Here is a 13,088-nt window from a genome sequence, read left to right as displayed (position 1 = left end):
TAAGGGAGGATAGACAGGACGGTGAATATTTTCGGATAATTTTATAAGGGGATTTTCATCTAGATCCAGGGAATTGTTTGGTTTCTTTTTTTTTAATATTTTCGAAAGTATTTTATTTCGTTTTATTAATTGTTTTTCACGCGCAATTATTATACATTTATCGTTCACAGATAAAATTTTTATTTCCAATTTATTGTAAATATCGCAATCCTTTTAAAAAAACAATCGATTTAATAAGTATATCGTAAACAAATATGTACAGCAACAATATCTCCCGTATTATTAATTTCAAATATTAACGCGAGTCACTGCATATTCAACGCAAGTTTTAACAATTGAAATTTCCAAATGGATTTGCATACGTTTGTTTTGCAATAAACTCGGATGGAATTAAAAGAGGTCCGCTTTTACCATCCTCGTGCTTTCTTCCAAGGAGAGCAGGATATTGCGTTTCTGACAATGAGTAAATTCTCGCTTGCGTAAATTTTATATAATTAAAGAACAAAGAGAGAAAAAAAATAAGTAAATGAAACGTTTATTTTATATTTTTATAATAATTACTTCTAAGTAGGTAATTACTCAATACGTGTTTGTACAATGAATAAGGAAAAATCGTACGTGGAAAAAGCGAAAGTCACTGAAACTAGTTTGTTTCCATTATTGCGTGCCTTCTCCTATAAATTACAGAATATATATGGTTGGATATTATTGTGAAAATAGTTCCAAGAAATGAGTTTATAATACATAAATATTTGAAATGAAAATTTTCTATATAAATCCATATAATAAATCGATGGCACGCTATGCGTTAACTGTTGTATGTCTATTTAAAAAAATAAATAGGTTAAATTTTAATAAAATAAAAATTGGAATTGATCAATTTAATTTCCGACAGGAGTGATTCAAATATCGATACAGCGAGAAATTGCAAACGTCTCGAGGGGGATGATTGAAAAATATTGAAATCGAAGGATATTAAAAAAGTCTGATAAACGATCGTGAATTCGATGCACGGAATCGTAGAAGAAAATCGGTAATGGGGAAATCGTGTTGAACTTAAAGATGTCTCTGCTCGAGAGCTCTTATGTTCGATCCGCGGTAAAAACCGAACGATCTTTATCGTTTCTTCCTTTCTCTTTGTCACTGGGTCACGTTCGTCACTAAAGAAAAGTGTAACGAGGAAATTGTAACAATTGTTAAACGCGAGAATTAATTTCACTGCGGGAAACAGGAAGATGAGAAAGTAAAATTTAAAGTGAAATTGGTAATAAAGGCAAATAAATTGTATAATCTTTGATCAGCGTTGTTACAAACTTTTTGATAAAAGTTATATCATGAAAGAGCAGATTGTAAAAAAACTCAAGTCATATTTTTACAGTTGAAGAAATTAAGTTGTTTAGAATAATACGAATGGATTGCTTCGAAGACGCTTTGCTCAAAGACATTCCATACAGACTGCATAATTTAACCGAAGCATCTATTACCTTGTTAGTTCGATTGTTACCAGCTCCATTATGGTTCATTCGCACGTCTCAACGGATTGTCTTACGGTTTGAGAATGCACTGAATTTATCGTTTGTGATCTACAAGTATGTGATAGCAAAATATGTAACTCGAATTTTGCCGAGTGAACGAAAGAACTCCTATTTTTAAATTAATAAGATCCTTTTCTTTTTCAGGTGAAGTAATGACTGGAATGGACAATCTTGGATACGACGCGACAGAAAATGCGGTGAGTGGATGAATATTTGTGAAAAACGCAGAGTTAGATTACATAAAAAAATTTCCCTCCTGTATTATAAAATAATCTAACGATATAATCAACACTTATTATTCGGTAAAAATAATTTCAAACTTTATACAATATTATTATATATCTTACATATTAGTCGAATTATACGTAGATCCAGTATTTATGCAAATTCGAACTGGAATCAGATGCAAATTTTCGCATCGTAGGAATCGGGATAAAAAGGTATTGCACTTGTTTATTCCCGTGGGATAAGATGAAAGGACGGTGAGGCTGCTTTGCTGGCGGAATTTCCGGATTATCGGTCACGAGATTAGAACAAACTTCGGGGAAAAAAGATCTGATAAAAAAAACGGTAGGTTGGCGTTTCAAACTTGCTTCTTGAACTTCGTTGAATCATTTTCATCGTAATCGTCGGATACCGTCCTGTTCCTGTTCAACTTTCAAACAACTATCCTCGAGGTGTTGTTTAATTTTTAAAATTGCTTTAGTGTTGTTTATTGTAAAGGGAAAATTGTTGGAAAATAGGGCTTTATACGGTGAATTTTTATTACGGAAAATTGATTACTGTGTATGCAGATTTTATATTTGAATAATGAAAGAATATTCAACGAATCGAACATTCTATTGTCGTCTAAACTGTTACTTCTATCTTTCCAAAAGCTTCTATCTATCTATCATAAATTATTTCAACCCTAATCAAAAATACTTGATACCATCCAAACTTTTTCCCAATAACAAAATTCTCAAGAAGATTCTGTGAATATTCTCAAGAGAATTCCATGAACATTTTCAACAGAATTCTGAGAATTCTCAAGAAGATTTTCTGAACATTCTCGAGAGATCTTGTATCTATCTATTATAAATCATTTCAATCCTAATCAAAAATACTGGATGTACCATCCAAACTTTTTCCTAATAACAAATATTCTCAAAATGATTCTATGAACATTCTCAAGAGGATTTTTTGAACATTCTCAAGAGGATAAATCTTGCATCTATCTATCATAAATGATTTCAACCCTAACCAAAAATACTTGATATGCCATCCAAACTTTTTCCCAATAATAAATATTCTCAAGAGGATTCCGTAAACATCTTCAAGAAGATAAATGATTTCAATCCTAATCAAAAATATTTGATGCACCATCCAAATTTTTTTCCAATAATAAATATTTTCAAGAGAATTCTATGAACATTCTCAAGAGGATAAATCTTGCATTTATCTACCATAAATTATTTCAGTTTTAATCAAAAATACTTGATGTACCATCCAAACTTTTTCCCAATAACAAATATTCTCAAGAGGATTCTGTGATTATCCTCAAGAGGATTTTTTGAACGTTCTCAAGAAGATAAATCTCGTATCTACCTATTATAAATCATTTCAATCCTAATCAAAAATACTTGATGTACCATCCAAATTTTTTCCCAATAACAAATATTCTCAAGAGGATTTTGTGAACATTCTCAAGAGGATAAAGAAAAATTGAAATTTATTCCCCGATATTACCGTCTACACGGTCGAGGGCCACGAAAGGATCGCTGAAAAATACAACGATAAGAAGAATCGACAAAGATGTTTGCCTAAAGAATATTGACCGGATGAAAGCGGTTTTCGGAAAGTCAAGCCGAATTCTTGGAAGACGGTGTGTCGTGGAGAAGTTGTGGCACAATGCGCGTGCAACGTAAACTCGTTTCGAGACCTCTTTTATTCGCCTAGGTTATCCCGATCCTACTTTTCATTTAAAAAGGGAGTTTGGTGCGTTTGTGAAAGCAGGTTCGCGCCATTTTTCGATACGTACCGGAACTACGTATTCTAATGGAGGAAATGGAAAAAGGGTTGAAAAGAGGTTGTTTCCTTGGCAGACTTTCGTATTATTAAACCTTTGTTAAATTAGGGATGTTTTATAACCGGTTAAGAGTATTCTAATATATTTTTTTTAATCCTTTCTTGAAAGAGAAAAGAATCGTCGTGGAAAACAATTATTTGAATCTTCTCGTTATTTTTCGAAGAACAAGGATCTTTTTCAAGATGCTGATATCCATAATCGTATTAATCGTTATTTATAAGCGAAATTATTCATTATCGAAAATAAAGAGATGCCATTACATAAATGAAATTCCTCTTGCATCAGAAAAACATTGTTTCAATAGGAAACGATTAATAAGCTGTTCGATTGTTATTATTGCAATTATGATCGGTTTGTGGAACCGTATATGAGGTCGGTAATAGTTCATTTCCGTGGTTGCGGTATGCGTGGTTGACGTGGGTGATTGATTCGATCGAATTGCAATTTCGAGATGCATTCTATACATATATATATATATATATATATGTATAAGTATGTATATCGAAACTGTATTAAAAAATGCTTGGTAAAATTGTACATCTGTGCGATTTATACGAATTATCAATTCTATTTAATGAATTAAAAGGATATTAGGAAAAACTTTAAATCGAAAACACTTTGTTCCAATGAACACGCGATAAAAACCTCGAAACGGAAGTCGAAAAAAACTGGTTTCGCCCAGAAAATCGAACGAAACCCGCATACCAAACGCGCGTTCACCAACAAACCACAAATCACTCTCCACCTTCAATATCCCGGAACGGACGTCAAAAATACATCTCATGAAAACACATATTCTCCCCTATTCAATCTAACCGACTAACTCCCGATAAATCTCATCAATCTTCGCCAATCGTTCTATCCACCTAAAAAAAAAAAAAGAAGAAAAAAAAGGAAAGAATTAAAAGGAAAAAAGAAGAGAAGGAAAAGGACGCGGAGAGAGGAGATAAAAATATACGTGCAGGGAAAAATTCGATGAATCAAAGCAGAAATGCGCGTATGAATGGCAATCCAAGAGAAAAATGAGATCATTCACCGGAGGCGAAGCACGCCATCGCGATGACGGAAGCCCCAATTTCCCTGGACGCGATTTTCCGGGGAGAGATGCTGAGAGATTGACGTTGAATATGGGACGAAAATTTCGACCGATCTACATATTTTACACACGACCGTACACATCCACCACCCTCCTTCTTTGTTCGCCCTGCTTGTTCGCCATTGTTATCGTTGGTATTATCAATGGAAGGGACGAGTTGCGCGCGGTTAATGCCTGCGGGCCACGATTGTGCCGCAATTACGAGGAGTAGCGGCATGACGAAGATGTCGAAGAGAAAAATAATGGTTAGAAAGTGGAGTGGGAGGGATGGGTAGGACGAGAGTATCGTCGAAATTGATGGGCACCGGTCAAAAATCCGTGGGAAGTGGATGATGAGTCGCAATTACGATCGAGGAAACGGAATTGTTGTAACATTGTTATTTGGGTTATGTTATCTTGATCGTTGCTATTTTTCAAGGAGAGTGATAATTTTTAATTTCCAAAGCTCTCAATGGATCATATTTATTTTCGAAATTGCCAAAATTCCCTGTTAAAAATGTCTCGATGAAGCTAGAGGTTTATTTTTTATCGATATCAATCGTGTCCCTTTTTACCTTTTCTAATGAAAAAAACCTTTGCATCCCGGATCAAGTATTCTCCATTCCAATCATCCAATATCTACCTCCCTTTTTCAAAAAAAAATTAATAAAAAATCCTCAAAGAAGATCAAAAATAAGCTGCACAAGAAATCAAAAAGGGAAAAGCAAAAGGTATTTGAAAAGAGATTTATAACGCTTATTAATCGATCATAAAAATTAATAATCTCGATTCGATATCACTTTTATCATCTCTTTCTTTTTTATTTTTTAAAAGTATTAATAAATCCAGCAACATATATAACCTACACCAACAAAAAAAAATCAGATTCCATCCCCCTCTTATTTTGAAAGAAGCCATACTCGCCTGTAAAAACAAAAAAAACCCAAGAGAAAAACCCAAGAAAAAAGGAAAAATAAAAAGAACGAATCATTAACAAGAAAAATTGCAATCAATCGTACCGATGTCCATCCCCTCTCCACCCACCCTCCCCTGAATATTCCCTTTGAAAAGAAGTTGGCATTGCAGGAAACAGAGGCAGAGAAAAATAGAAAGAAGAGGAGGAGGAGGAGAGGAGAGGCATTCGTTGTGGCATTCGTTAGTCGCGTTCATGAAAACTATGGAGGATGGGAAACGGAGTCGCGATTCGAGCGAAACGGCCAGCTAAATAATTGGCGGGGGAGGGAGGGAGGGTTTCGCGAGAAACGCCGGCCGGGCGCCATTTAATCTGGATTAACAAGCTGTTTGACGTATTCACTTTATGCCCGGCCACAAATCGAGTTACTTCTGAATGGAGTCGTTAGGAATGCGCGAGAGACTGGTTGCCTCTGGCGGGAAAAGTTTGCCGCGTCTAACTTCCGGCCAATGCGTCCCGCCACGATCGAGACGCCATATTTGGAGGGGAAACGCGTTCAGGTCGTTTGCGTAACTTATCGGGGATTGAAAGGGTAATTAATCGATGGTTTTCGGCTATTTACGAGTGGAGTGGAGGATTTCGCACAGCTTTTAGTTGTGTGTTCTTTTCAAGTATTTGTTATAAGCAGGCCATTTTAAAGATTCTTATCTGAGGTTGAAAGAAATTGTGATTGGCTTCGCGATAAGTTCTTTGAATATATCTCTATAATATTTCAAAGAAAAATATTCCGCTTTCAGCCAATTTTTTCTTCGAGCGTGTTTCTAATTTGCATCACAATAAATAGCAAAAATTTTATACAGATATAAATTTTACCACAATTTTGTGTTTGTTATCTTTTTTTGGAAATATTGGGGATAATATTTGGAGAAGAAATGGGGATATCTCGATCATTAGGCAAGTTATCGGAAACGATTAATTGAAAAGGTAATTAACGTCGAGTATTTAGAGGTAGTTGCATCGAGGTGGGTGGTTTTGTTGGAGTGTTTCCAATGGGTGTTTGCAGTTTTCGTGTATTGCTGAAGCACTGTTTGATGATGGCTTTTTTCATCGAGTTGAACAGTTTACGAGGAATTATATTGGGCTTGAGAAAGCACAGATCCTTATATTGTATATTGAATTTCTATACTTCGATATACACGATTAATAAATTAAAAATTTACATTCCAAAATCCTCTCGCGATGGAGATAAATCTGAATTCAAGGTTCCTGGTGCGAAAAATGCTCGTTACAGGGAATATTAATTACGATTTCATTCTCGGTGAACTTTCGATTCTTGTTGCGACAAACGGAAGCAAGAAACAAAAAAGGAATCAAAAACAAACGCGCGTGCATACAATGGTGAAAAGGGAACCGACCGACGAAAAAAATAAAAGAGAAACAAAGAAAAAAGGAAAAAGATACAAAGGAAAAATGGAAGAAAGTAAAAGGAAGTGGAAGAAAAAGGAATTTAGGCGACAAACGTCACTCGGTCGATGTCGGTGTGAGAGACCCCCGGTGTTTCTTTCTCTAGAACCGTGAAATCCTCGCAGGAAAAACGTGACGCGGTATAAAAGAACGCACGAATATCGAACGTGACGGAAGCGCGTACAAAGCTCTTTTGAGGCTCGTTTTCATTTCGAGCCGAGCGAGCGTTGAGTGCGGCCGAAAGAGGCCGCGAAACGAGAGAAGCTGCGACGAGAGGGAAAAAACGGTGAGGAGAAAAAGAGCAGCGGGAAAAGTGCAAAAATGTATTCCATTACACGCGGAGCAAGAGTGTAAGAATATCGCGACTGGTTTTCCCGCGAGTCGTTTTACGCTTGACGATCGTGGCGAGCTCGAACAGAGACAGTTTTGGGCATTTTGGTTAACTCGTGATGAATCAATGGTTGGAAACAGTATTATAGATATATATTTTCGTTATAGACGCATTGATACGTCCATAATTATCTGAATTCGAATTTGATCAAAACTATGTGAAATGATGATGAACTAGCGGTCAACGAACAATATTTGTTATATTTTTTTATGCAGGGAAAATATTTTGATCCCAAAATTTTGATCTTTTTATTATAGATAAGCGTCCATAATGATCAATTCGTGACAATAGGCACGAAAAGAATTTTCAGGATAGCCTAATAGAATTGCATTTTTGTTAGAAAAAAAAATGCATATGTATAATTGTCTTCATACAGGTCCATTTATTCCGTTTAAATTACAATTTATGGATTAATTAATGACCAGTGTTACGATTTTATATTACACTGGACATTGTTAATTCAAATTCGTTTGATAAATTTTAAAAATAACAGTTGGTTTTTTTTTTAAACAAAAATGAAACTGACGTTTCATTAATATGTTTGAACTTTTTTTAAAAAGAAAATGATTAATTTCGATAAAGTTGAGTCAGTTTGGCTTTTGTATGGCTCGTACAATTCTTTCGGGTGGATGGAATCCTGAAATAAAAATAAAGATAAAAAAAAGGGCATTGGTCCCGCGGGCATTGCGTAATTAAACCCGCGACTGGCATCGATTACTAGGAATTGAGCGGTTTGCGGTGAAATTTTTCTCTCTCTCTCTCTCTCTCTCTCTTTTTTTACGAAAGTAATGAGAGATGAATGAGCTTAATGTTAATAGAGATGATGAACTCGTTGGTTTCGAAACAGTTACAATTGCAATTGGGGTGTTGGAGAGAAAAGAGGAGAACTTTTTGTTTTTAAAAAACGTGATTTGAAATTAAGAACTTGAAAGGTAAGATGAATTTTTCGTGTCATTTAACGCGAAATTTTCAAGATATAAATATTTTAGCAAATAATAATTATTTAATTTAACCCTTACATATAATAGTTAATTTTTTTATGAGTAATGTAACAGATACAACAAAGGTTCTAAATTTTTACATGGAAGCACAAGATGCACGTGGACAAACGAAATTGAAATAAAGAATTTTTCTTTCCCATTGACGAGGGATCCGACAGTTGGTGCGTGCCTGAAATGAAACGATTTCGTAGGTGTTAATAAATTCAATAGAAAATTATTGGAAACTTCCTCTAAACATTCAGAATAGGCCACCCACGGATGACACGCGCCGTTAACCCTTTGCATAAGCGTCGATGAAACGTGATCACGGGTTCGAGGGCAGAATTAAGAATAAAATATTCGTGTATTAAATCATCATATTTTTGTATTTATTTGGTTGGTAACTTTTATTTAGCAGTGTATACTACTGGATAAAATTTTATAAATTATCCTTTTAAATTTAAATGTAGTAGGTATACACAGGATGCAATATAAAGTAATATAAAGTTCCTACAGGAATAACAAAACATTGGAATGGATGTTGTTAAAAATTAAGAATTATTACGAACTGTAAAATATATTTTTAAATACGAAACGTATAGCAGCATGAAAAATTAAATTAAGTATTTTTTTTTTTTAAATTAATTAATTTATTGTACGATATTTTTCTTTTTACGAGTCTCCATTATTTAAATTTCTAGAAACTCGTAAACAATTTTTTTTACATTAATACATAATTAGCGCGGAAAATAATTACGTGCAAAAAACGATATTAAATTTTTATGTAAAACGTGTAATATTTAAATTCAATCGGGAATTAAGAATAATCTACGTCCATCAAACCAAACGAAATCCCAAAAACCATTATTCAACCAGCAACCCCCCAATTATTCCATCGAAGCAATAAATAACCGGTATTTGACAAACAAATTTCTCGTCACGCTGTGTCCAATTCTTTCCCCATAAATTCAGCATAATTTATTCGAATATGTTATTTTATTTGCTGTTTTCATCCACCATTTTCGAAATTTTTCGTCGGATCGATCCGATCTTCCGACAAATTCTTCAAGCACATTTTTTTACCTAAGACGATATAAAAATTTTCGACGAATTTTAAACCAAAACACCAATTTTAATAATCTCGATCTCCTTTAATCCAATAAGAAGAACCCTGCAGAAAACGTAAACACACAGACGCTACTTTAAACGAAAAATCTCACGAGCAAAGCTGAAGAATCGAATAAAAGAAAAACAAATAATCCAATGATGACGAGGCATGGCCGCCAGCAGCTTATGGTCCCCCGAAACCGGAAGCCATGGATCTCTATTAAATCCACGAAATTTATGTCGAGGCGGTCGCGTGGCCGTCGAAACGTGCCCGAAAGGGTATTTATCCCTCCCCCCTCTGTCTCTCCATCCCTCACCTACGCGCGATCCACACGTTTGCACACGGGCAAACGAACGTTGACACACGGCCTTTTCGCCATTGTGCACACGACGCGCACACAACACGCGTATATTGCGTTTTTTTTCTTCTTCTCCTGTTGGATAATGTCTATGCGCCCGAAGCTCGTCAAACAAATCGCCGTTCAACGTGCGTTTTAATGAACGCGGTATTCGATTTGGAATGGTGGACGCCTTCGGGGCTTCGAGGATTTAAACGAAACGAAATATCGTGGAAAAGCTTTGGAGGGGATTTTGTGTGTAATACGGTTCCTTGGGTAGATTTGATGAGGATTCGAGGGATTCTCGGATATTGACGCTCGTTTCATGGGGTATATCTAGTCATAGTTTGGTTGTTTCTATAATAAGGTATGAAGGTACGTGTAAAATCTCAATTTGCTATTTCTAAATACTTAATTGACAAGATGAAGATTACAATGACTTATGAATCTACTTGCAGAATCAAAAGGAAGTATTTTATTATGTTGATAGGCTCGAACATTCTTCATCTCCACCACGTAATTGCATACAATTTATAAAGTGCATAGACGCATATAATAAAATTGCAAAATAAAAAGACAAATTCTCATTATAAATATCTTTTCTCGTCCCCACTCAGACGTCTCATTTACCTCTTACTCTTGTGGAACAATATCCCGAAAAAATTGGAACCAGAAAAGAAAAACTCGAACAACTCCTCCGTCCGTTAACCATTTCATCTCGTCGGAGCCTCATCGTAAAAATACCTCGAAATACACGAATAAAGGAAATGATGCAACCGATTCCATTTCGTTACAGGAATTTTTTAATAAAACCAAACAGCGAAACGTCTTGTAATATGGCGATTTTTTTAAATGCATCATACCTTGACCCTTATCAACCTCTATCAAGAGAGATCCGTTACAAAACGCGATCGAGGAAAGAAGGAGGGGGTGGAAAGGCGCGTGGGCGTCAATTGTGAATGTTTGAGAAAACGTGGAGGCATAAATGAGCGAGGGGGAGGAATCCAAGGGGACGGAACTGGTCCCCTAAAGATAGGAAGAGTTTAATTACTCGAGTTCCGTTATCGTTGCGGTACAAGCATGTTGCATTTCGAGAAATTCGAAATGCACCGGTGCCTTTTCACTGATAAATACCCACTCTTAAAGGGTTCAACGCTGGGGGACCATCGAGGAATTCGGTACTCGATAGTTGGAGTTTGAATTGGATTATAATACTTGTAGAAATGTTGGTCTTTTTTTAAACAAATTTATAATAATTTGTGGGTAAGATATCTTGATATTGGAATAAATATTGAATATAATCAAGATGATGGAGATACAAATAAAAAGTATTGTGATAAACGTTATTTGTATTGAGCAATGATCTTTTGGAAAAATACATATATTTCGATTAAAAAAAAGAGAGAGAAATAACAGGTTTTTATTATTCGACGATTAAATTATTGGGCACTTGACTTGTGAACTTTTATTTATCTTTTTCTTTGTTTTCAGATTTATTGAATAACGGAGGTGAAATGAGAGCCTCTGGTCGATCAATTCATAGAGGATGCGATGTTATCGTTTAAATATCGATAGTTCCATGTCAATCGGTCTTCTCGATACTGAGACTGACACCTCTGGGAAATTTAATTTAACGCTTCGCGAATTTCGACGGTGAAACGCTGATTCCTTCTGAAACGATGCGCATCCTTTTCTCTCGTGGATAATATGATGTCTAGGCAAATCTATTCTCTACCTTCGTTTACGTTATTCGATTAATTTTAAGAAAAAAAGCTAAGACAAAAGAGGATGGTGCGATGAGAGATAAACAAGTGAAATATTTCCAAGAATAAAATAGTGATAAAGACAATTGATGAAGAAATTAAAAAAATTGATTATTGATGGAATGTAAAATTCTAATAACTTTTCTAAAAACAAACAAAGCCTTTTTTTCCAATTCAACGTTTGAATTCGATATCGATTCCTCGGATCTTCGTGGTCTCGCATTAACTAAGATCCTCCCCTAACGACCAATATTATCAACATGATTTATTTGCAAGTTTTCGAGGCTGCATACTTAGGTTATTACTGTCATAAATTCGAAACACGTTTCTCCAACGGTTGATACCATGCCTGACCTACCTCATCTTGAAATATGAGAAACTTGGCGAAAAGTCTCTATAAAATATTCCCTCGGTCCTCTTACATTTTTTTCTCCTATTCTAACCGTGCACTGTTATTCTCCTTTCGCGTATACAGCATATATTTACTCTTATATTTTTATCGATACGAGGAAATTGTTGAAGATGGAAATATTTGTGTACGATAAGATAAATATTATGCGCCAATATTTTGTTGAAATATTCTCGTTAAATATTATTTAATTTATCAGGAAAAGGAAACAAATAGACGCAGAAAACAGGAAAAATTAACCCTATTTATGAAAAAAAATTTTTAAAATTGTATACTTTATTAAAATTAGTTAGTAAAAATAGTTTATATACTTTTTTTAACATATATAAACCTTGCAAACAATTTCGTTTCAAACTAGATACGCGATTTTATATTTTCATGTTCATTGCATATTCGATTTCGAATTAAATTTTATTTTAAATACCGCGATAAGGAAAAACGTTTTATTACGATAATTTACATTTATCGTACAGTAGAGATAATCGAATATTAAGGTTAATAACGAAAATTCCTATTGGTAAATAATAAAAATACACGTTCCCTTTCGAAATATTTTTCTAACTCGTTCCCGATCCATTTTAACATGGAAACGAGTGGAACGAGTGGAAGGGAACGGTAACGGAGGCTCGTTAATGGAACGCCGGAAGACAAATGCGTTTCTCGATACAAAGCATTAAGAAACTCGTTACAACGGGGACCTGGAAAATAGGTGGAACTTGGGATGCTATCGGTTTCGTTGGCCTAGCGATGGGAGTTGCAGTTTGTCTCGTCGATTCCCGCAGTTTCGCGATAGCTTGCCTTGCTGCGGTCAAAAGTCGAGGGGGGGGAAGGCAATTTACGCGACAACGGTACCGATGGACGTTCGATCCTCTCCTCTCCCACTAGGATTCGTGGTACGCACCATACTTCGCATTGTTTCGAAATAAGAGAAACAAACATTTTTGACATTTTATACGAGAATTTCTCTTTAATCTTCAAAAAAGATTTGTTTCGAATATTAATCGAAAGAGATTCTGACGCTTCCAATCCCTGAGTGAAGCGACAA

General features: G+C 35.2%; 1 protein-coding gene and 1 long non-coding RNA gene across 5 annotated transcripts in view; one reads left to right on the top strand and one right to left on the bottom strand.

Moving 5' to 3' along the window:
* LOC107993305 (solute carrier organic anion transporter family member 4A1) overlaps positions 1 to 13,088 on the top strand; it is a 40,420-nt gene that overhangs the window by 4,595 nt on the left and 22,737 nt on the right. For all 3 annotated transcript variants that reach the window (XM_017049663.3, XM_062080818.1, XM_062080821.1), the window contains one exon: positions 1,680 to 1,732. In XM_017049663.3, the coding sequence (XP_016905152.1) occupies positions 1,688 to 1,732 (45 nt within the window). In that variant the 5' untranslated portion in view covers positions 1,680 to 1,687. Of the gene's footprint in view, positions 1 to 1,679; positions 1,733 to 13,088 lie in introns of those variants that run through there.
* The window catches only part of LOC107993307 (uncharacterized), a 42,366-nt gene that overhangs the window by 8,542 nt on the left and 20,736 nt on the right, over positions 1 to 13,088 (bottom strand). The window lies entirely within an intron of this gene.

The sequence above is a fragment of the Apis cerana genome, linkage group LG10, assembly GCF_029169275.1.
Source record: "Apis cerana isolate GH-2021 linkage group LG10, AcerK_1.0, whole genome shotgun sequence".
In the NCBI taxonomy this organism is placed as follows: Eukaryota; Metazoa; Arthropoda; class Insecta; order Hymenoptera; family Apidae; genus Apis; species Apis cerana.
The sequence above is the reverse complement of the archived record's forward strand: the minus strand, read 5'-3'. Positions and strand labels throughout refer to the sequence as shown.